This window comes from Chiloscyllium plagiosum, unplaced genomic scaffold (genome assembly GCF_037043375.1).
Source record: "Chiloscyllium plagiosum isolate Xiang-an unplaced genomic scaffold, Cpla_swu_hap1 HiC_scaffold_7, whole genome shotgun sequence".
NCBI classification, from domain to species: Eukaryota; Metazoa; Chordata; class Chondrichthyes; order Orectolobiformes; family Hemiscylliidae; genus Chiloscyllium; species Chiloscyllium plagiosum.
The window spans coordinates 32,740,985-32,766,814 of NW_028270145.1; the positions used below are offsets into that span (position 1 = coordinate 32,740,985).

Sequence of the window (25,830 nt, forward strand, 5' to 3'; positions counted from 1 at the left end):
TATTTGGTGATGGTCTGTGCTTGGGACAATCAGTCTTGCTCTCCAAAATAATATGCTGTCCTCTACTGTGATCTGGTCTGTCTGGTACAGAAAGGTTTCAATTCAGGTTGTGACTGTCCTTTGGTATCCACCATCACTGCAGCTGTTTGTTTTGCCAGGACCGTATCTTTCTTCATCCAAAGTCAGATATTGTCAGCTGTTATTGGAAGTGTATTCAGAAAATTTAAATCATTATGGACTTGTCCAGTGGTAGTATATCTGCCAGTGGGAGGAGGCTCAATGCAACTGCATTTGCTGCTTGACCTTCAGGATGGTGTTCCAACTTGTAATTACATGCATTTAGAATTAGAACTCACCACTTAATTCGACCTGAAGCTTTGGACAGCACCGCATTGTTCTCTTTAAGCAGACAAAGCAGGGGTTTGTGGTCTGCTTTTATCACAAATTTATGTCCGTAAAGCTATAAGTGAATCTTCCTGACTCCAAATATGAGTGCCAAATCTTCTTCCCTATCTGGCGTATTTAGACACTGGATTAGCCAAGGTCATGGATTCATATGATAATGGGCATTCATCTCTATTGGGTCAGCTATGAACTAATCCTAACCCTATCCCAAATACCAGATCTCACTTGGGATCATAGTGTGCCTTAGGGGCTGAAAGCTGTTACTTCACTTCCTTGAAAGCAAGGCTGACCTTTTTTGAAATGTTAATGCAAAGGTGCCAAGGTGGAGGCCAGGTTATGTGTTTAACTTTCTGGAATAATTCCCCTGCCTGAGTAAAGACCGAAGCTCCGATACAGATGTGGGAGCCCAGACACTTTTGATCGCCCTCACTTTATCTCTGAAAGTGTGTAACCCAGTCATTTGGGGTGCTCAAAACACTCATTTTTCCTTTCTAATGTATATACCTACTTGGAAGAAATGTCTAAGGACTATGTCCAAAGTTTTCTAAGCGCTCTTTATTGGTCTTTCCTGTTATTAGCACATCATCTAGATAAATGATGACCTGGGGTAGACCTTGTGAAATGTTATCCAGCTTCCACTGAAAGATTGCACAGACTGACGATAACCCAAATGCAGTCTCATTTAGTCGGGTGGCATGGTGGCTCAGCACTGCTGCCTCACAGCACCAGGGACCCAGGTTTGATTTCAGCCTCGGGTGACTGTGTGGAGTTTGTACATTCTCCTACTGTCTGCGTGGGTTTCCTCCAGAGTTCTGATTTCCTCCCACAATCCAAAGATGAATTGGCTAGGTGAATTGGCCATGCTAAATTGTCCATTGTGTCCAGGGTAGTGCATCAGTCAGGGGTAAATTTAAAGTAATAGGGTAGGGGAATGGGTCTGGGTGGGTTACTCTTTGGAGGGTTGGTGTGGACTTGTTGGGCCAAATGGTCTGTTTCCACACTGTAGGGATTCTACTCTGTGGACTTTAGCATACTTCTGGAAATCGTCATCCAACAGCAATTGCAAGTACACATGGCTCATGTCCATGGGATGGTGGCCAGCGGGTGCGGAATGAAGCAGGGACAGCAGCCAGCAGGTCAGGAGCGAAGTGGGGACAGGTGATCAGCTGGCATGTACAAAGTGGGGATGGCCAGTAGCCTGGGCTGGAGTAGATTTGGAGGCCAGCGGAGCTGCAGTGAAGATGGCTACTGGTTGGGAATTGGTGCAATGCAGTCAGACCAGATGGAAGCCCTTATAGAAAGACTATAACGTCTACCTTTTGAGCTTTCTTTCTTACTTTCCTAACTTATACTTATGCTATGTATTTCTGTAATGTAATTTTAGTTTTGTAACTAAAATTGTACTTTGTACCTAAGATGGCATTGTGTGTTGGTGACATTGTACACTTTCACTGTACTCCTGTTCTTTTGTAACTTGAATATACATGACAATAAACCTTATTCTAATTCTAAGCTTCATGAAGGACAGCCCCCTGCCAGCTTTGTGTATGAATCCTCCTTGTGAGAGGTTGAGTATCTATCTAGCTGAGAAAAATGGTTTACCATTTGTTTAAAATCTCCACAAAGGGGAACCAATTCATCAGGCTTCACCATCTGTATGACTGGAGCTGCCCATACCACAAACTGGACTGGTTTCTGCCTCTACTTTTGCCCGTAAGGCAAATGGCATTGGGTGGGCTTTCAGAATTGTGGAATTGCTTCCTGGTCAACATGCAAGGTGGCTTTGGATCCTTTGTTAGATCCTCGACATTCCTGAAAAACTTCCAGATATTTAATTAAGACTTCACTCAGGCAAACATTTTCTAATCAAAATGTTGAGCCAGAAAAACTGAATCTTTCTCAACAAATTTCACCCCATCAACTTAAGCACATACCTTTTACTACAATTAGTGGTAACTGAACCAGCTGCTTCTCATAAGAGCCCAGAACCGAAGTTATACCCTTAATCTGTAAAAGTCCCCAGTAAAAGTTCTCAGTCTGGCTGAGGTCTTGCGCGAACTTAACCGTTGGAGTCCAGAGCAAAGTTTGTTAAAAACTCGTCCCGCCTTCACTGAAACAGCTGTGTTGCTATCGACCTCCATTAGAACCGGTGACCATTTAACCAGAGCTTTATTTTGATTGGTTCTGGTTTGGATATTGCTAAGCAATTTAACTGTTCCAAGCTAGATGTAAGTGGACTTTCCAGGCTGCACACTCTCTTAGAAACTGGCCTGTCAGTTCTCTTACTCAATTTAGAACGAGTGGGACTTTTTTGTTGTCTGTAGTTGGCATACTGGCAGAACAATAATGGATTGCTGATCCGGATCCTTAAGAAATCTTTAACCGCTTGGCTGAGGTTTGGCTTTGTTTTGGGGTTTTGCTGTGAGCTGATCTAGAGTTCCTCTGTTCAGGATATTTCCTGAGTGAGGCTCTGCAATTACCTTCATTCTAAGTTGTCTTCACTTGCACTGGCGAGGGTGTCTACTTCCCTTGGAATACCCTGCAAATCATATACTCCATTTGCTGCATTTTCCAATGATAAAGCGAGTTGTAGTGCCTAATTGAAGTCCAGTTGGCCTTCAGCTAATGGGTGCTTTTGTGTGGTTACATCATTAATCACACATATCAAACAGTCTCTCAGCATCCCATTAAGGGTTAAACAAAATAAAATACATCTGTCAGTTATCTTAACGTAGTCAAAAATCCCACTCGCTACAATCATGATACAATCAAGGTGACAATATTTGATAGTTATTTTATTTTAACTTCAAATGCAGGTCAAATAGAACCACAGCCTGTTTGGTGAATTTACTAATGAAGAGTATCAGTAAGGCACAGTACAATATATAATATCTGCCACACAGCATGCTTCAGGAGTGCCAATTAGATAGATTTAGATAGGTACACATAACTGATTAAGAAGGTCTGTATTGAATATTTTGTTCAGAATGGTATTTTTCTATAGCAAAAGCTCAAGTTAGATTTCAACGGCATCTATATGGATGGGTTCTGTAATAGATAGATGTTGGTAAAGTAGTTGTAGATTGGGAGACAGGAAGTTAGAATTTGTGTGTAAAAGATTGTAAAATGCAGAAGGGGAAAAGCATTGTGTGGTCCCTTTAAAAGAAGGTGTTTTTCTGTGCTTAGAGAAAGTAGATGTCTGTGAGCAGTAGCGTAGGGGTTTGCAAGTGCATAGTGAGCCTGAACTGAGAGATTTGTATCAAAAGGCCGTAGTTAGCAGGCTAAGCAGCAGTTTTTAGCAAGGCGACTGGTTTTGAATTTAGCCAATCAATTTGAATCAGGCACCAAAATCTAATAGGATTGGTTGTCGAAACCATGTAAAAAATATTGTTATGTCATCACGGCAGTGGACAAAGTTCCCAGAGCTAACTGTCATCTGCCAGAAATAATAGTCCTCAGCTCTCTCTCTCTCTCTCTTGAGAGAGAAGAAATTGGCTCTCATAGGCATCTATGTATTAAGCAAGCATCATCTAAAAAATAACGGTACCAACAATGGAAAAAAGGCGTTCCTGACAGAAGAATTGGAGGAAGCATTCCTGACAAAAGACTCAATGGGAGAAGGCACAGAACTTTCCAGAAGAAATGTAACCATGTAATTTAAAGACACTAAATTCTATTTTTTTTGTACACGAGTGGGACTTGTATTTATTGGAAAAGCATACCATTAGAATCTTGTTTTATGCAGGAATAGTTAGAAGGGATTTATTTGATTTGTTAATAGTTTAATTTGTTCACTTTTAGAGTTAGATAAAATAAATTGTTACTTGCTGATTTTAAAGTGTCAGGGATTTGTTTTTATCTAACCACTAGAAGTTGTTGAAAAGCAGATTACACACTTTTCACGTTCTTTTTACAGATTATAAGGCAAGATGCTCCACTTTGGGTGTTTCGGTTTTAGTTCTCTGAGGAGAGGGTTAACTCAGGAATAACATTCCAAAGTTAATTCTTTTATTTAGTTGACACATTGAATATCTACATGTATACATTCAACATAATAATCAAACTATCTCACAGAATGTTTTTTTCATTAATTCATTCATGGAATAGAGTGATAGGGTCATACAATGTGGAAACAGGCCCTTTGGTTCAACCAGTCCATACCAACCATAATCCCAAACTAAACTAGTCCTATCTGCCTGTGAAAATGGGTGACAATGGCTGGGTCAGCAGACATTGACCAATCCCTGATTGTCTTGGAGGAGGTGGTGATGAATTGCCTTCTTCATTTGTTGCAGTTCATTTGGTATCGGTAGACCCACAATGCTGTTAGGGAGGGGGTTCTGGAATATTGATTCAGCAACACTGAGGGAACAGCGATATATTTCCAAGTAAGATTGTGTTGTGAAGTGCTTGAAGGTGATGGGTGTTCCCATGTATCTGCTAACCTTGCCCTTTTAAATGGTCTGGAAGGAACCATCCAGAGTCTAGGTGCATTTCTGTAGGCATCTGACAGTGCAGGAGCTGAGTCATCCTGTTAGAACACAGCATCACTGAGTGGGGTTCTACCCAGCAAGTGCTTTGTAATAATATTGTTGGTAACTCCTTCCATCATTTCACTGATGATCAAGAAAGGTTTATCCAATCACAAAATGGTCAGGCTGAATTCAGGTAGATACCAGTTATGTAATTCAAATGTTTCGTCTCAGAATTTTTTTGAGATTCTACAATCCTTTATTTCACAAACACAAATAATGGATTTTCAGCATTCCAAGAAACTCATAGAGTTTTACATCACAATGAGAATGCAGTTTTTGAATCTTTACTGTTGGTATCTGAGGTAATTGTTCTGAAAGTGTTAATGCTGAAGATTGCATTCAGCTTCACACAATCTGACAAAATCATAAGGAATTGCAGTGGAGAAAAGTAGAACATCTTAGGATCTCAAAGAAGAGCTTGTTATCTTAGGTCTCCCAGCAGTCTTTGTGACAAGGGCGAAATTTTCCCTCTTTTAGGCTCTATTTAATGGGGCAATGTCAGAAGGATTTTCTCATGTTACCCTCCACTTCTCACCTCACTAATAATGTATCCAGACTCTACAGCACTTATCCAATGCAAAGACAGAGCAAGACAATCAAAAGTGCTCACCACTGCTGGGATCTTGCATCATTCACAATGCTGGCGCGTATGCGAACCTCAGCTGTGCATCTCTTCAAATGCTGCAAACCAGGAATTGGCTGTCAAACTATATTGCACCATTCCTGTTGCATAGGACATGTTCCAGAAAGGAAATCAGGCATCCAACATCACCAATAAGGACTTGGAGGTGCCTGTGGACAGGAATGCCATGCTGAACTGCATACTGGCAAAGTTGATTATGCCACAACACCCAGCTAGCCTGGACACAGATAGCAGCCTAGATTAGTACCATTTTGCGGACCAAACTAAACACCCAGCAGTGTAGAAAGAAGGTCAATGATCTTTGACATTCTAAGGGGAAGGATGGAACATTAACTCTGATTTCTCTCCACAGATGCTGCCACATCTGCTAAGATTTCCTAGCTATTTTTGTTTTTATTCAGTTGTGACATGTCTGATTAACTGACATTTCAGCTGTGGGATCTGGTTAAGTGGCAAGCATATCAGAGTTAAGAGACCATTACATACAATCCAAAGGAAGTCTGGTCCAGGATCTGAGCATAACAAATTGGGGGGGTTTATGCATGGTTTGAATGGAGAGATGAAACAAACGAATTAGAGTGAGTAAAATTTTACTAATGCAAAAGTAGTATTCAAAGGTCTGCATGCGATGATTCTGTTCTTCAAACAGTTAAAAGATTTAGTAAGGGATTTGGAATTAGAATTTTGCCCAAAAGCCAGAAAACCCAACATTTTAAATAAGGTAGCCAAACATTTAGTGGTGAAAGCTGAGGGCGATGAAATGGATAGGGTAGTAGCAGAGAGATTAAAATTGGAGCAACAGAGATTAGAATTTCAAGAGAAAGCAAAAGAACAAAAAAAGAGACAGTGTGAAAAGAGAGGCAAGGAGGAAAGAGAGAGAGAATTTCTGGAAAAGTGCAGCAAGAACAGTTATACCAAGAGTTCAAGCTGAAGAGCAGGAACCCTAGAATGTCCTATGAGGACACTACTGGCTGAGACTTGAAGGTGGAAGCAACTTGGATGACTCATTTAACTCCTAAGTTTGAGAACACAAATATAGAAGTTTTCTGAAGCACAATTGGGACTTAGGAGCACTAATTCAGGATTCTCTTAAAGTTAGCAGGTTCAGCTGGCAGTTAGGAAGGCAAATGAAATGGTAGCATTCATTTCAAGAAGGCTAGAATACAAGAGCAAAGATGTACTGCTGAAGCTGTATAAGTCTCTGGTCAGACCACATTTGAAATATTGTGAGCAGTTTGGGCCCCATATCTAAGGAAGGATGTGCTGGGATTAGAAGGTGTTCAGAGGATGTTTACAAGAATAATCCCAGGGATGAAGGGCTTGTCATTCGAGGTACGGTTGAGGATTCTGGGTCTGTACGCAAAGGAGTTTAGAAGGATAAGCAGGGTTTTTTTACAGAGTACTAAGATATCTAGATAGAGTGAACGTGGAGAAGATGTTTCCACCAATAGGAGAGTTTAGAACCCAAAGGGACAACCACAGAGTGAAGGGATGACCATTTAGAACTGAGATAAGGAGAAATTTCTTCGGCCAAAGAATGGTGGATCTGTGAAACTCATTGCCACAGAAGACTGTGGACTCCAAGTCACTGAGTTATTTAAGACAGAGATAAATAGATTCTTGACTAGTAAGGGGATCAAGGATAATGGGGGAGAAGGCAAAAGAATGGGCTTGAGAAACATATCGGACGTGAGTATAATTTGAATGATGCAGTGAACTTGATGGGCTGAATGGTCTAACTCTGCTCCTACATCTTAACATCTTATGGTTTTTATCTCTTTCAAGCAGGTATCAAATGGAACCAGTTTGATATTGGTCCTTAATGCTACACAGTAAGATCTTGGGGAAAGTGCATGGACCTTACTCCCTCCTGACTGTGTGAAGTACATGCTACTGATTATAAGGCAGGAATAAAAGACTATCTTAAGTGCAGGTCAGTTAGTGTGGGAGGCACACTGTAAAAATACATAACCTCAGGAAATAGCCTGATGAGATGAACCTGGAATTTGAAAGGCTTAAGAAGCTTGATAAATGGGAATGGACATTTAAGAAAGAAGTCACTTAGACAATCTCTGTGAATTGATTCTCCGATGTGTTCAAAATCTCAAATTCCTTCCCAATAAGAATGCATACAGAAGATATCTGCACCTAGGAAAACCTCCACATTGAGTTGATGATTATGAGCTGATCCACAAGAACTCCATAAGATTCCAAAAGAATTCCTTCCTTAACCACTCCCAACCAACAAAACCATATAGAGACGGAGAAAGTAATAGAAACCAATCTAGTCCATCCCCCTTCCTCTGAGAGTTTGAAAATTTAGGGTTTGTCATCTGGAATTGTGCAGGCTTGTCCAGGATCTGGGCAGAACACAGTGCTTACTGTTCTGAGGTACACTGAAATATTGCATGCATATTCAGTAGTGTATGTGAATTCACAAATGCTGAGGGCTGAATGATGATGGGTAGCTCAGAGGATCTACTTCAGGATGCCTTTCAAATTGATAATGAGCATAGAAGAACTCATTATGTAGCTCTCAAATATAGGCTTATATACAGTATTGTTCAAGTAAGGAGGACCCCCAGCAATTACAGATCAGTTTAACTTTGTTGGTGGGGAAGCTCTTGTAAAATTCATTTGCAAAATGTGGGTGTTACTGCCTGGGCCAGCATTTAGTGCTCATCCCTATTTGCACAGAGGGCAGTTAAGAGTTAGCCATATTGCTGTTGGTCTGGAATCACAGCCAGATCAGGTAAGGAGGAAAGTTTCCTTCCCGAAAGGACATTATTGAACCAGATGGGTTTTTACATGACAATAAACAATAGTTTCTCTCTCAGCTGCTAGAAAAGTGTGAGGGGTGCTTTTTGGTAAGAAGAATATTGTGTGTATATCACTAAAGGTGGTATAACAGGCAGAGAGAAAGCTAAGAGGAAATCTGATAGAGGTTTTTACAATCAAGAGTGGGATGGATAGGGTAGATAGAACTGTCCTCATTCATAAAAGAAACCAAAACAAGAGAGCATGATTTGAAGTGATTTTCAAAAGAAACAAGGTTTTAGAAGAATATCTTTTTCACTCAGTGAGTAACAATAATCAACTCACATCAGTTGGAACCAGATGTCAGTTTCATCCTGTTGGTGCTAAATATGGCACTGCTCTGTCATAATGGAAGTGATACTCTTCCTGCTCAATGTTCTGCCTCCATAGACTGCTGTGAAGAACTCTTTCCAGTTCTTCCACATCCAATGCATCCTTCCTTTGCCTTCACCAATTGTGCAGAGAAAAACAATGCAAAGATTATGTGGTCTATACTGGCTAGGGTGTACTGCAAGCGCCACCCCCTCTCAAACAATTCAAGCATTGCAGCCTTATCTTCTGTAGCTCTTTCATCTGCTTCACCATGGCCCTGGAAGAACAATGGGCTGCACTGAGTATCCATTTGCCCTCAAGACATTGTGCGATGCAGTCATCCGCCATGATTGCACAAGATGCCTTGATCAATAACCACCTTGCAAGACATCTAGTCCTTTAAGTGAAACAGGAACATGAAAATTCCCAAGGATGTAAAAATCGTGGCATGATGTAGACATCATGGTGTAGACTTCTAAATGGTGGTTATGATGATCGCAGAAGACTTGTACATTGATGGAATAGAACACCTTTTCTGTTGGTGAAGCTTATTGCTTTGTGATTATATCTTATTCTTTTGCTGGCAAAATGAAATGAAGCAGAGTGATCCATCACAAATTCCTCAAAAAGCCTTAAAACACTTGTGGGTTGAGAATTGAATGATTTTACAAAGGTCACTAGTGGATACTTGGAAGCAACCAGTTATATAAAAATCAATGCACCTTGATGGCCACTATGATAGAATAAGCACCCTCTCATTCAGATTATAAGTTCTGCTCCAGCCGATGGTATAGTTCTATGATGATGTATTGGGATATCCTCAATTTGTGATGACAATGTCCCTTTCTCATCTGGAGGAAATAGCATAGAGGACAATAGACTCTAAGCCTCGTGTATGTCTGTCCCATTGCATCCACTGCAACTTTTTCATGTGGAGGCTGTTTGACAGATGCTGATACTGGACTGGTTGGCACATACGTTGTACCGTGGCCACAGCAACAATGATGCTTATTGTGGCTGAATCTTGGTGCCAATAAACCTATCTCAGGAGTATCAGAAATGGAACAGATCCTTAGTAATGTGAGCAGTCAACATTCACAGATATGACAGATATAGCATCGTCTTCTTTACAGGGGGACATGGAGGATTCTGACAAGGACACCATGAAATGCTTCTACATGACCTTTGACATAGCGCACCTTATTCTGATGTATGCATCATGTCATTTCACAAATTTAAAGCAGAAGAATGTAAATTCAGTAGGATTACTGCAGCTTACCTCCCTTGCACCATCATCCCTGTCACCCAAAAAAGATAGTATTGCATAAAAGAGCATTTTGGCGAAAACTTATAGGAAGAAATTAACTCCATGCCTGTGTGTAGCCAATGATACTTTGCATCATCTTTGTGAATTATGGCCCACAGATGACATTTTTAACGTTTCTTGTGATTACTTCTACTTCATAGATATGACTATAGTTAATCTGCAGTGACGAATTACATGCTCAAGATTGCCCATGAACAGGATTTGTATCCAACATACTTGCTCAATACATGCATTTCACATGCAGGGTACTGTGATTGTAGACGTCTTCACTCCAGATTATTTAAGTGGCTGATTAGTGCAATTGCCTCTTAAAAGGCCTCACATCATCCACAAGTAGAACCCCTATGCTCTGACAGAGAGAACCCTGCATATTATGGGTGCATTTCAGATCTTCACAGAGCGTGTCGCAGGCTCAGCCTGGTAATACAGCAGAGTCACCAGTCCTTCATGGCTCCTTTTTTCTTTGCATTCCCTATTTACCCCATCAGTTCTAAGCTTCCACATTACCATCCAACTCTTTCATTTAAGTTTCCATCAACCAGCATTATCACTTAAGACCTGACCTTACAATTTAGTTGTGACAATCATCATAATGCACTGCCCCCCGAAGAAATCTAGAATGACAGTGATTGTTGATCCCTACCCATCTCTCCATAACTCATGTCTTCCAATGCACTATTGTCTCCCAACCTTACATGTCACCTGTCACCTGACACATTTGTTGCTGCTTCGCATTTCAACATGCTGCCTCCATAATCCCATAATTGACTTCCCCAACTTCCCGACAATATCAGACACCCAGGACTGACTATGCACACTGCCTTACCAACTTGAAAGGATAGCCCTAACTGATAAATGACATAGACTAACCTTTGTGTACTGTCTGATTGATTTACTGAATCCCCAGACTGTTTGCACTAGACCCACAGTAATGATTTTGACCCACTTGCCAGACTACATGAAACATTTGCCTCTAACCACCTTGAGCAGCCAACTGAACAATGTCCAAGCCCCTGAACTGAGATTGGATTATACGCTTGTCTGACTGTGGCTACACCCATAACTTGAGACCTCCTTGACTTGACCAAGGACTAAGAAACATTACTTTGACTTTGAAGCATGGACATTTAGCTGAAGTACATGTAGTGTTTTGCATATAAGCAGGTGCGATGTTGATGTGGCACAGTGCCATTGAGCAACATGTCAATCCGTTGACTGATCAATGCTGACAACTATGATAAGCTTTGGATGTGTGTATGCATTGAACAGTAAGGCAGGACAGAAATAATGTGAGCTTAGGTTATACATAAATATGTAGCTTTTGACTTTGAAATGTCTAAAATCCTGGCATGCATGATATAAGAATGTAAGTTAACAAGATTTCTCTGGTCAGAATCCATGCCTCTTAAAAGAATAGCTGTATTATTGCCCACACACTTATTAGATTAAATTGCAAGTAAATATGGCTGTGTTGTATTGAAGGTCAGATACAAACACAATTTTGAACATGTAACACAACTGAATTAAAAATTAATATAAATGTTAATAAGAAGGAAATGAAAACCATTAGTAATCAGTCTAACAATCAAGGAAACACTCTTCAGTATTAAGGTCAGTTTTTCAACAAAGTAATTTGCAATAAAAAGATAAATGTGTTTCCTCTCAAAAAGAATTTCATTCTCATTGAGTCAAGTATTGACGTTAGCAATTCTTCTGTTGTAATGCAGCCAGTTAATGCATTTTTAGAGATATTTTATGAAAGCATTTTTTGCACTCAATATATATGAATTGAGAACTAACAATATCAATTGAGATAAGATTTACACCTTAGTTTGTAGTGTTTTAAAGGGGATACATGAATTCACAAAATTTCTTATTCATTGTTAGCTTCTGCTATTCACCATTCACATAGGTCCAAAATGCTTGTTGTTAATGGCCAAGACAATCATAAATTTTAAAGCAGGAAAAAATATCGATTTATTTGCCACTGTGTTTTGTTAGAAATTTTCTTGTGCAAATCGAATGTAGATCAACTAAACCTGTCCATTCCTGTACACAATCTCATGGAATACCTTTTCATTTATTATCAATAGGCAAACACAACCTTGTGCTGATAAAGCTATTGCACACTCTAGGTGAAATCTTGTGTGATCCTCCTTCACATGTATGTTGAAATGAGGCCATTTAATCAGGCGTACGGTTATGGCTGGGGAATCCATCACCATCCCATCTTCACTCCAAACAAGTCTGTGGTGGGAAGGCCCATGGTTAAAGTCATAGACTCATAGAGTCATAGAGATTTACAGCACAGAAACAGACCCTTTGGTCCAACTCATCTATGCCAACCAGATATCCCAATCTAATCTCGTCCCACCTGCCAGCACCTGCCCCATATTCCTCCAAACCCTTTCTATTCATATACCCATCCAGATGCTTTTAAAATGTTGCAATTGTAATAGCCTCCACCACTTCCTCTGGCAACACATTTCATACATGTACCATCCTTTGTGTAAAAAGGTTGCCCCTTAGGTCCCTTTCCCCTTTCCCCTCTCACGTCAAACCTATGCACAAATGTTCTGGACTCGCCCACCAAAGGGAGAGACTTTGTCTATTTATCCTATCCATGCCCCTCATGATTTTGTAAAACTCTACCAGGTCACCTCACAGCCTCTAATGCTTCAGGGAAAACAGCCCTAGCCTATTCAACCTCTCCCTATAGCTCAAATCTTCCAACCCTAGCAACATCCTTTTCTGAAACTTTTCAAGTTTCACGACATCCTTCCAATAGGGAGGAGACCAGAACTGCACGCAATATTCCAACAGTGGCCTAACCAATGTCCTGCACAGCCGCAACATGATCTCCCAATTCCTGTACTCAATACTCTGACCAATAAAAGAAAGCATACCAAACACCTTCTTCACTATCCTATCTATCTGCGACTCCACTTTCAAGGAGCTATGAACCTGCTCTCCAAGGTCTATTTGTTCAGCAACACTTCCTAAGACTTTACCATTAAGTGTATAAGACTTGCTTTCTCAAAATGCAGCACCTCACATTTATCTAAATTAAACGCCATCTGCCACTTCTCAGCCCATTGGCCCATCTGATCAAGATACCATTGTAATCTGAGGTAACCTTCTTCACTGTCCACTACACTTCCAATTTTGGTAACATCTGCAAACTTACTAACTATTTCCTTTATTCCCACATCCAAACCATTTAGATAAATAATGAAAAGTGACCCGGCACAGATCCTTGTGGCACTCCACTGGTCACAGGCCTCCAGCCTGAAAAACAACCCTCCACCGCCACCCTCTGTCTTCTACCTTTGAGCCGGTTCTATATCCAAATGGCTAGTTCTCCCTGTATTCCATGATATATAACTTTGCCAACCAGTCTCCCATGGGGAATCTTTTCGAACGCTTTACTGAAGTGCATATAGATCACGTCCACCACTTTACCCTCATCAATCCTTTTCGTTACTTCTTCAAAAAAACTCAACCAAGTTCATGAGACATGACTTCCCACGCACAAAACCATGTTGACTATCCCTAATCAGTCCTTGCCTTTCCAAATACATGTACATCCAGTCCCTCAGGGTTTCCTCCAAGAACTTGCCCACCACTGACGTCAGGCTCACTGGTGTATAATTCGCTGGCTTGTCCTTACCATACTTCTTAAACAGTGGCACCACATTAGCCAACCTCCAGTCTTCTGCCACCTCACCTGTGACTATCGATGATACAAATATCTCAGCAAAGGGCCCAGCAATCACTTCCCTAGCTTCCCACAGGGTCCTGGGGATTTATCCACTTTTATATGTTTCAAGACATTCAGCAATTCCTCCTCTGTAATATGGACAGTTTTCAAGATGTCACCATCTATTTCCCCACATTCTATATCCGCCATGTCCTGTTCCACAGTAAACACTAATGCAAAATACTTGTTTGGTATCTCCCCCATCTCTTGCGGTTCCACACAGAGGCCGCCTTGTTGATCTTTGAAGGGCCTTATTCTCTCCCCAGTTACCCTTTTGTCCTTAATATATTTGTAAAAACACTTTGAATTCTCTTTAACTCTACTTGCCAAAGCTATCTCATGTTCCTTTTTGCCTTCCTGACTAATCGCTTAAGTATACTCCTACTGCCTTTATACTCTTCTAAGGATTCATTTGATCTACCTGACATCTGCTTCCTTCTTTTTCTTAATCAAACTCTGAATTTCTTTAATCATCCAGCATTCCCTACACCTATCAGTCAGTTAAGGCCCTCACGCAGCCACTATTATTATTAACCTCGTGGCAGGTGGATGGCTCACTATATGATAAAGAATTCTTGGCATGTTTACCTACTGGCACCCTGGGACTCCTCATTCAAAGTAGTGGACAAGGAAGGGCTGTACCGAAAGCCACCGTGACTTTGCTAATGATTCCTATACAACTATAACTCTTCCCCTGTAACTCCAAATCCAGCATTCCACCATTCTTCACATGTGACCTGGGTCATGGAACTCTGGTGGATGTCTTTCCAGCAGCAGCTAGCCCTCTCCATAGATACTGCTGTTCAAAAGAGCTGCTGGTCTCTGATTGGTTAGTAATCCTAATCGACGGGCAAATTGTAGAATCCTTCAACTGACTGTGGCCTATCAAGTGTCCAATAGGTTTGTTCTAATGGAAGGGGTTCCCAGAAAGAGTGACTTAAGCTTTCATATCCCAGTCAATGTCTGAGACTTTCACTGGGGGAATAAAATTCTGTCCACCAGCTCCTCAAGCACAAGAGTTGAAAGTGCAGGGTTGAATTAAAAGTTCTAAACTTTTCATCTTCTGGGTCTCTTTTCAGAAGGAATAATTTTGTTACAGGGGTGCAAATAAAGATGATGAGGTATCAGTATTTAATTTAACGTTGACTGATTTATTCTATCCTTCTTTACCACTCTTCTCTTTCTGATTAGCAAAGTTCTTATGATGTGGAAAACAGCACATCTCGGAATTACAACACTGATTTGACCTCAGTTGGAGTATTGTATTTGATGCTGAACATGACACTTTAGGAAGGAAGACTTCATCTAATATGGGTAGATTGCAGATACTGAGTTTATGCTTCTTTGAGAAGAGACGGTTGAACAAAGATTCGATAGAAGTGTCCAAAGTATCATGACAATCAGTGACGTACTTATAAGCATATCCAGTGGAGAGGTCACACCTATTCTGACAAGTCCTGATGAACGTACCCAACAGTCACTGCATGAGAGATTGGATCAGTTTTCCTTCATGTGAATCCAAGGAAAGCAATGGGACTGGACGGAGTACCAGGCCGTGTAATCAGAGCATGCACAGATCAATTGGTAGAGGTCTTCTCAGGCATCTTCAACCTCTCCCTGCAGCAGGCCACTGTCCCTGCCTTTTTAAAGAGGGTCAACATCATCCCTGTGCCTAAGGAGGCTCATGCAGCATGTCCCAATGACTACTGCCCAGTGGCCCTAACTTCGGTGGTCATGAAGTGCTTTGAAAGGCTGGTCATGGCACTAATCAACTCCAGCCTCCTCACTACTCTTGACCCACACCAATTTGCCTATCAGACCAACAGATCCACGTCAGATGCCATAGCACTTGCCCTTCACTCCCCCCGAGAACATCTTGACACCAAGAACAGCCATGTAAGAATCCTACTGTTCAGCCTTCAACACTATTATCCCCTCGAGACTGATTACTAAACTTAGTGATCTCTACAATTGATCCTCAGTTTCCTGACCCATAGGCCACAATCAGTGAAGATTCGGTACAATATTTCATCCTCACTAACGCTCAACATGGGAGCCCTCCAGCGGTGCGTACTCAGCCCCCTACTGTACTCAATGTATACCCATGACTGCATCACCAAATACCAGACTAATGCCATTTACAAGTTTGCTGATGACACCACCATAGTCGGTCGAATCTCAGATCACAATGAAACAGACTACAGATGGGAGGTGGAAGACCTGGAGAAATGGTGCACAGATAACAACCTAGCTCTCAATGCTGGCAAAACCAAGTTACTCATTATTGACTTTTGGTGGGATGTTACTCATGTCCCCTTCCACATTAACGGCACAGAGGTGGAACGAGTGGAGAGTGTCAAGCTCCTGGGAGAGGTCGTCTGAAACAAGCTTTCTTGGACTCTTCATGTGGATGTACTGGTTACAAAGGCCCAACAACATTTCTTCTTCCTCAGGCAGCTGAGAAAATTTGGCATGACAGTGAATCCCCTTGCCAACTTTTATAGGTACGCCATCGAGAGCATTCTGTCTGGATGTCACTTGATTGGCAACTGTACCATTCAAGATCAGAGACGGTTACAGAGAGTGATGAACTTGGCCCGGATAATCACAAAGGCCAACCTCCCAACTATAGAATCCACCTTCCTGGCCCGCTGTCAAGGAAAGGCTGCCAGCATTCTCAAAGATCCATCCCACACTGGCAATGATTTTCTACAACCTCTACCATCGGGGAGAAGGTACAGAATCCTGAACACATGCATCAACTGGTTTTGAAAAAGTTTCGACCCTACTGTTGTTGGAATACTGAATGGACTCACAAACTCTTAGCATTCGCCTGTACCAATGTTTTGGTTTTTGCTGCTGTTTACCTATAATTTACCTATCTATGCTATTTAACTATGTGATCTGCCTGTATTGCTCGCGAGACAAAGCTTTTCACTGTTCCTCGGTACACGTGACAATAAATTCAATTCAATATTGAACTTTTAATTCCAAAGTTGACGGCAGTTATAATTCAGTGACTGTCTGCCAGAGTGCACTGTGGCCCCATGGAATAACATTCCTGTACAGAGTCAGGAAAACTTCAAACAGAAAGACTAAAAGGGAGAGATACCGACTGGCTTGACTGATGGGGGTCCTCTGGGCATCTGAATTTGGCCAATACTACTCCTGGCCCTGTTGAGACTACAAAGGTGATGGCCAATCCTGCTGACCCCTTTTCTTTGAGATAAGATTATTCCTGAGTCAGGGCCAAAATCTCATGTCCAACTAGGTAGGGCATTTAATGCCACTTTGGGGCATTAAATGGCTGCAGGACAGTTAGTTTTGGCTTAGATGTGTTACCTGCTGACTCTCTGGTGGTGAGGTGGGAAATGCCATTTTCTGACAATATCTACCTTATGATTCAAAGATGAATAATTTGAAGTGTTTGCAAGTTGGTCATCATAAGAGAGCTGCATATGAATCACGAGCAAAATTTCAGTGCTCAACAAATATTCAGTTGAAACCTTTGCAAACAATGCCTTGCCTCAATTTTCTTTGTTGGTTTTCATACAAAGACTTTGATGTTTGTACTTGAATGCATACTCATGTGAGATCGAGTTAATGGTAGACACCAAGACCAAGTGTAAGCTTCGTTGTTGATGCATGCTGATGTTATCCTACCAAATCATTGAGTGATTACTTGTAGTTGTCAGTAACATCCAATGTGAAAACTGAGCTATACCTAAATAAGAAAAATATTTCCTTACCTGTTTATATCCCAGATCTTAATAGTGTTATCCATGGAACAAGATGCTATAAAGTCACCACAGCTGTGCCATGAGCAGCCCCAGACAGCATGAAGATGGCCAGTAAATGTGAATGCACATTCAACCTTCGCAAAATCCCAAATCTTCACTGTTTTGTCTCCACTGGTGGTAGCTAGCATATTTCCACTGCAGAAAAAGGAAATCATAGCACCACATTATGGTTTTCATATGTTTTGTTCATTATGTCTGTTGCGTTCTTTTATACTTCAATCAGAATTTGGAACAGCGATTGGCCTTAAACATTCAAGTTCTGACATGTTGTTATACAGATTAGATGCAGATGTCCACAATTCCATTAATATCAGGAGTTCGCAGAATAATAATATACAAGAAGATATGAACATTAGAGGATGAATCAATATTTACAAGCTGATATTAAATACAAGACTGTCTCAAAACATAACTAAATTTTTAAATTAAAAATCCTAATTCTATAATTGAGCATTTCCATTGAGAAACCTTTACCAAGACATACCCAAGTCATATCCTTGAGTTTTAAGTCAATGAAATAAAAAAAAGTTGGTGTATTTTGCTTTGTAGATTCAGGTCTAATTTAGAACACTTACTTTGATTAAAACATTTTTTAATCAAATGTCTTTTCCAGATTAAAAGAATAATAGTGCAGCAGGGAAGCAATTTTAAAAAAAATCTCATATTGTAATTTGTATTTTGAAACAAGTCCAAAAATTGTCAGTCTGCTCAGGTCCTGATGCTGGTACATTTCCTGAAGGAAATCTCCTGTAATAGGTTAGGTAATAGGCAAAGTGTCATACTGCTTCAAGAGAAGCACTTGATGAAAAGAACAATATTAGGATTTTTTTGTCTGAAGATTTCCGGGACTTTTTGAATTGATGTAAGATGACAGGGAAAATGTTTTAAAACAACCCTTGATTACTCCCTTCAAAAACAGCACACAGAATATGTTTACAAAATAAAATATATGGAAAGGGTTTTTTTGACTTAAATGGTCCACCAATGTTCTTATCTTCCACATGAGCCACCTTCTAATCTTCCAACGTTTCACCAAATTACTTTATCAAACATCTTCATTATATTGAAAACAACCATTAGATCACCCTTCTACCTTCTCTTTCGAAAAAGAAGAGGGCCAGCCTGTTCAATCTTTAGACAAATCTAATTATCTTTCTATTTCATTTCCAAGTCATACAAATCAAAATAGAAAATCTAACAAGAAATTTCACAATTGCAAACAGGAAGTTGTGAATCCTCAATAAATATTTAATAAGATATTCATACTTTATTCAATAGTAAACCCGCAAATCTGTGTTACGCTGCCAACCGTACCTCATCCATGTTAGAAACATTAGTAGACCACATACCTCGAGTCAGTTCTGTAATTCAGTGACCTGTTTGAGTCTGATCTTTGGAAAGATTCCTGTAAACTGAGTCACTTGCAATGGTAAGCATTATATGGGTAAGCTTGTGACATATTACTATCATTGTAGTATTTTGTAGAGAACATTGTTTCAATAAACATCAATTGGGTATATCCCCTTCTGGGAACAGCCTTGGATTATTGATATCCAAGAGTAAACAGAACCTGTAAGGTACGGTGCTCGACCCAAAGTCATACACCAGTTGGAAGGTGCTCAGGTGCATTGTGGAACCCCGTCAGTACGTAGCCCTACTCAGATCAAATTAGAATTAGAATCCCTACAGCGTGGAAACAGGCCATTTGGCCCTACAAGTCCACACCTGCCCTCTGAAGAGTATCCCACCCTGACCCATTCCCCTACACCTATTACTCTACATTTCTCCAAACTAATGCACCTAGCCTACACATTCCTGAACACTACGGCCAATTCAGCTAACCTGCATATCTTCAGATTGTGGGAGGAAACTGGAGCACCCAGAGGAAATCCATGCAGACATGTGGAGAATCTGCAAACTCCACATAGCCTGAAGCTGGAATTGAGGTCACTGGCGTTGTGAGGCAGCAGTGCTAACCACTGAGCCACCATGCTGTCCATTTCACTATGACCCCAAGATCCTGAATGTCCCTTAGGCCCCTGCACCCCACAATCTGAGCCACTTTCTGAATATGTGTTTTGAGTCAAAATGGTGTTTCCTGTATGATTGCTGGTCTGCACACCATCTACCTCAACTCTTATGTCCACTGCCTTGATGTGAGTATTTGCCACTGGGCACAGGGATCACTAGTGGAGGGCTCTCTACATGAGAGTCCTCCCCCTTTCCATTGGGGACCTGTGGTTCAGGGTGTTGCACATGACAGTCCCCTATAACTGGATATTGTGGCAGTTCATGGACTTCCTGCTAAACTGTTTATTTTACGGTGCTGTGGACTCTATGGAACCTGTATATATTGGTTGTGGGCATTTGCACTCCCTTTTTAGTTATTTGAAAAATCTTCTGTTGTGTTTTTGGTTGCATTTCTGCCCCATACTCCTGGTCTTTAGATACCCGGTCAGGAGAGGTGTGGGCAGGTCTGCTCACAGGTCTGCTCCTGGGCCCGGCTAGGCTAGCAATAAATAGATCCAAGTGATGGATTTGGATGGGGGCATTTCTGCTGATTGCCTGACCCTTTTCCACAGTTACATTCAAGCTGGGTGTCCCTGGAGAAGCAGCACTCAGTATCCACCAATGCTTATGATGCCTTTAGGGAGAAGTGGGCGCTACAGGGGATACAGTGCTTTATTTCCTCCTCCAACTCCATTTCGATTTAGTCCCTCCTTCCGTCCCTACCCGTCTCCCTCACTTTTTAGATCATAGAATTGCCCTTAACAGGCTTTGCTTGCTAATGTTTCATTAGCCACATTGGTGTTTTCCTAATGGTGGAAAAAATATACAATAAAGTCTTTGCACAATGAAAAAAAAGTGTTGCGAACCTAGTAAAGCTCAAGAAAAAACAGGACTACTTGCATGTAAAACAGCATAAGCAGAAAATGATAGGCAAAATTAAGCAATCTCATACCAACAGACCAAAGTTCTTCAGTTCTACCACATTCAGTCATGAACATGGTGGACAATTAAACAACTGAATGGAGGAGGAGGCTCCATAAATACTCACATCCTCAATAATGGGGACCTCAGCATATCAGTGCAAAAGCTAAGCATTTGCAACAATTTTCATCAGATCCACTTTGGCCTCCTCCATAAGTCCCAGACATTCAGATGTCAGAGTTCAGCCAATTCAATTCGCTCAACACGATGTCAAGAAATATCTGGAGCCACTAAATACCGCAAGACCTATGAACCTTGACAATATTCTGACAAAAAGTACAGAAGATTTGTTTTCAAGAACTTGCTGCACCCCAAGCCAAATTGTTCCATTTCAGTTACAACACTGCCATTTACTCGACAATGTGGAAAATTGCCCATGTCCATCCTGCACATAAAAAGCAAGATGAATCCAACCCTGCCAAATACCACCCCAGCAATCTACTCTTGATCATCAGCAAATTAATGGAAAGTGCTATCAACAATGCTATCAAGCAACACTTGCTTAGCAATAACTTGCACACTCAGGCTCAATTTTTGTTCTGCCAGTCACTTAGCTCCTGATCTCATTACAACCTTAGTTAAAAAATGGATACAGGAGCTGAATTCCAGAAGCGAGGTGAGAATGATTGCCCTTGACATCAAATCTGCATTTGACCGAATATGGCATCAAGAATCCCAAATATAACAGCTGGCTTTTCTGTTGGTTGGAATCATACCTAACACAACGGAAGATGATTGTTAAAAGGTTAATTACTTCAGTTCTAGGACTTTGCTACTGGGGCCCCTCAGCATAGTGTCCAAGGCTACAAGACAATATGACATAGGAGAAGACTTAGGCCTTTCCGTCCATCACATTCGCTCCACCATTTGTTCTTGGCTGTTATGTTTCTCAAACCAATTCTCCTGTCATTCTCTGTAACCATGAATCCCCTTATTAATTAAGAACCTATCGATCTCTGTCTTAAATACACTCGATGACTTGGTCTCCACAACCTTCTGTGGAAATGAGTTCTATAGATTCACCACCCTCCGGCTGAAGGAATGCCTTCTATTTCAATTCTAAAAGGCCATTCCTTCATGCCAAAACTACGTCCTTAGGCTCTAGTCTCTCTTATTAATGAAAACATCTTCTCCATATCCACTTTATCCAGGACTCTGAATATTACAGTCATAGAGCCATAGAGATGTACAGCATGGAAACAGACCCTTCGGTCCAACTGGTTCACGCTGACCAGATATTCCAACCCAATCTGGTCCCACCTGCCAGCACCCTGCCCATATCCCTCCAAACCCTTCCTATTCTTTTACCCAATCCAAATGCCTTTTAAATGTTGTAATTGTACCAGCCTCCACCACTTCCCCTGGCAGCTCATTCCATACATGAACCACCTTCTGCGTGAAAAGATTGCCCCCTTAGGTCTCTGCTATATCTTTCTTTTCTCACCCTAAACTTATGCCCTCTAGTTCTGGACTCCCCCATCCCAGGAACAGACTTTGTCTATTTATCCTATCCATACTCCTCATGATTTTATAAACCTCTATAAAGTCACCCCTCAGCCTCTGACGCTCCAGGGAAAATAGCCCCAGCCTATTCAACCTCTCCCTATAGCTCAAATCCTTCAACCCTAGCAACATTCTTGTAAATCTTTTCTGAAACCTTTCAAGTTTCATATCTTTCCGATAGGAAGGAGATTAAAATTGCATGCAATATTCTGACAGTGGCCTAACCAATGCCCTGTACAGCTGCAACATAACCTCCCAACTCTTGTACTCAATACTCTGACCAATAAATGAAAGCATATCAAATGCCTTTTTCATTACCCTACTTACCTCCGACTCCACTTTCAAGGAGCTATGAACCTGCACTCCAAGGTCTCTTTGTTCAGCAACACTCCCTCGGACCTTACCATTAAGTATACAAGTCCTGCTAAGATTTGCTTTCCCAAAATGCAGCACCTCGCATTTATCTGAATTAAACTCCATCTGCCACTTCTCAGTCCATTGGCCCATCTGATCAAAATCCTGTTGTAATCTGAGGTAACCTTCCTTGCTGTCCACGACACCTCCAATTTTGGTGTCACCAGTCAGCATGACCGGCTGTGCTTTGCCAGCACCACACTCTTCGACTCTGATCCCCAGCATCTGCAGTGCTCACTTTCTCCCAGACCTTTATACAACCTTAGCAACATATCTTTGCTCTTGTATTCTAGCCTTCTCAAAATGAATGCTAATATTGCATTGTCTTCTAACTGCCAACTGAACGTTCATGTTAACCTGATGAACATCCTGAACTAGGATGCCTAATCCCCTTGGTGCTTCAAATTTCCAAAGCCTTTCCCCATTTAGAAAACAGTCTGCGTCTCTATTCTTGCTACTGAAATGCATAACTTACACTTTCTCACATTCCATCTGCCACCCCTTTGCCCACTGTCCTAGCCAGTCCATGCCCTTCTGCAGCCTCCTTGCTTCCTCAAAACTACCTGCCCCTTCACCTATCTTTGTGACATCTGCAAACTTAGCAACAATGCCCGCAGTGTCTTATTGTTCCTTCGTCCAGATCGTTAATGTGTACCATATGATCCAAACACTGACTCCACTCGTGGAACTCCACTAGTGACCAGCTTCTATTCTGCAAAAAGACTCCCTTATCTCTATTTTCTGTCTTCTGCAAATCAACCAATCCTCTACCCATGCCAGTAGCTTGCCCCAGCAAGCATGGGCTCTTATCTTATTTAGCAGCCTCTTGTCTGGCACCTTGTCAAAGACATTCTGGAATTTCAAATGCATCACGTTCACTGGCTCTCACATTACCTCGCCAAAGAATTCTAACAGATTTATCAGGGACAACCACCCTTGACAAAGCCATGATGACTCAGCTCAATTTAGCATGCATTCCAAGTACTCCGCAATCTCATCCTTAATGGACTCTAAATTCTTAGCAATGAATGAGCTCAGGTCAACCTCTCTATAATGCCCTGTCTTCTGCCTCCATCCCTTCTTAAACAGGGGTGTTACAATAGGGATTTTCCAATTCTCTGGGCTCCTCCTTGACTCTAGAGATTCTTGAAAGATCACCATTAACGCCTCTGCAATCTCCTTCTGAACCTTGGAGTGTAGTCCTCTCAGCTTCTCCAGCACTTTCTCCTTAGCGATGCTACTACACTCATCTCTGCCTACCTGATTCTCTTGAAGTTCTGGTATGCTAATGGTGCCCTCCACCATGAAAACTGATGCCAAGTATCAATTCAGTTCTTTTGCTACATCTTTGGTCCCCAGTGGTCTTTATCAATGACATACCCTTCACAATAAGGTCAGAAATGGGAATATTTGCCAATTATTGCATAACATTCATCTCTATTCACAACTCAGATTTTTCATCTGTCCATGTCCAAGTACAGCAAAATTAACCAATATTTGGGATGACAAGTGGCAAATGACATTTGTACCAGACTACTGCCAAACAGTGATCATCTCCAACAAGAGAGTATCTAACCATCAGCCCTTGACACTCAATGGCATTGTCATCTTTGAATTCTCCACTTTCAACATTCTGAATGTTATCTTGGATCAGAAACTGAACAGGACTAGCCATATAAATCTTATGGCTGTAAGAGCTGGCAAGAGGCTAGGAATCCTGCAGTGGGTAACTTACCTCCTGACTCCCAAACCCAGTGTAATATCTCCAAGGCAGAAGTCAACAGTGTGATGGTATACACTAGTGAGGATGAGTGTAGTTTCAAAAACATTGATGACACTTGACACTATGCAAGACAAAGCTGCCCACTTGATTGACACCACATCCACTGACATTGAATGTCTCCACCATTTATGCTTAGCACCAGCTGTGTGTACCATTGACCAGATGTACTTCAGAATTTTACCAAAGTTCCTCAGATGACCCCTTCCAAACGCAAAACCATGACAGCCTAGATGGTCAAGGGCAACAGATACATGGGAACATCTCCAGGTGCATGTTCCTCTCTGATCCACACACCATCCTGATGTGGAAATATATTGTTATTCCTTCATTGTCACTGGGTAAAAATCCTGGTACTCCTTCCCTAATGGCATTTTTGCGTACCTAAACCAAATAGACTGCAGCAGTTCAAGAAGGCAACTCACCATCTTCTCATGGGCAAGTAGAGATGGGCAATAAATGCTGGCCCAGCCAGCGACACCTACAGTTTATGAATGAAACTGAACCACAATAATATTGCTACATTAGAGAAAGGTTCCATGTTCCTACATTAATCCTATGTCGAGTCACCTTCTTGAGTGCAAGAATAAGGAAACTAATAGCCAAACATTTTCAACATTTTTAAACTACATTTTTATTAAACTCAGATCAAAATTGGTGAAAGAAATTATGTCAGGTTAATTAATTCTGCATTTAGCATTTAGCACTTTCATGTAGGCATAATCAAAACAAATTAAGGGTTTAATCAAATAAAGGCAGGTTGTTTTAGACTATCACATGATAATCAAGGAGCGATAAACCTTTTTTAAATATTTGATTAGATTCCCTACAGTGTGGAAACAGGCCCTTCGGCCCAACAAGTCCACACTGACCCTCCGAAGAGCAACCCATCCAGACCCATTTCCCCCTGACTAATGCACCTAACACTATGGACAATTTAGCATGACCAATTCACCCAACCTGCACATCTTTGGACTGTGGGAGGAAACCGGAGCACCAGGAGGAAATCCACACAGACAGGGGACGAATGTGCAAACCCCACACAGACAGTTGCCCGAGACGGGAATTGAACCCGGGTCCCTGGCGCTGTGAGGCAGCAGTGCTAACCACTGAGCCACCGTGCTACCCACAAACCTAACTTTTCTCTCAATGTGTTGGACAGTTTGTAATTTAGAGTGTTGGAATTTTGTAAGATTGACCTTGTGATAATTCCCAGATTTTTCAGAAACATCTTTGATTTTATAATTCACATCGCAGGTTTCAAATCCTTCCATGGCTTTCCCGCACTCAATTTCTACTACCTTCTAAGATTGCTGCACTATAATTTTAGCCTGTTGTGAAATCACAATTACAACTGCACTACAATTGGTGACTGTTCTGTCATTTGTCTAGATCCCAAACTCTGGAAGTCCCTGTCCACAATATTCCATCGCTCCCTCTTGTTTTCTTCTTTTAAGAAAATTCTTAAAACCTAGCTTTATGATCAAGCTTTTGATTGTTGTTCTTCAGAGAATCATAGAATCCCCACAGTGTGGAAGCAAGC

At 41.3% G+C, this 25,830-nt stretch overlaps 1 protein-coding gene across 3 annotated transcripts in view; it reads right to left on the bottom strand.

Annotated features, from left to right (window-relative positions):
* spag16 (sperm associated antigen 16) overlaps positions 1-25,830 on the bottom strand; it is a 988,648-nt gene that overhangs the window by 381,768 nt on the left and 581,050 nt on the right. For all 3 annotated transcript variants that reach the window (XM_043693350.2, XM_043693349.2, XM_087988888.1), the window contains exon 12: positions 17,549-17,734. In XM_043693350.2, coding sequence (XP_043549285.1) covers positions 17,549-17,734 — 186 coding nt within the window. The remainder of the gene's footprint in view (positions 1-17,548; positions 17,735-25,830) is intronic.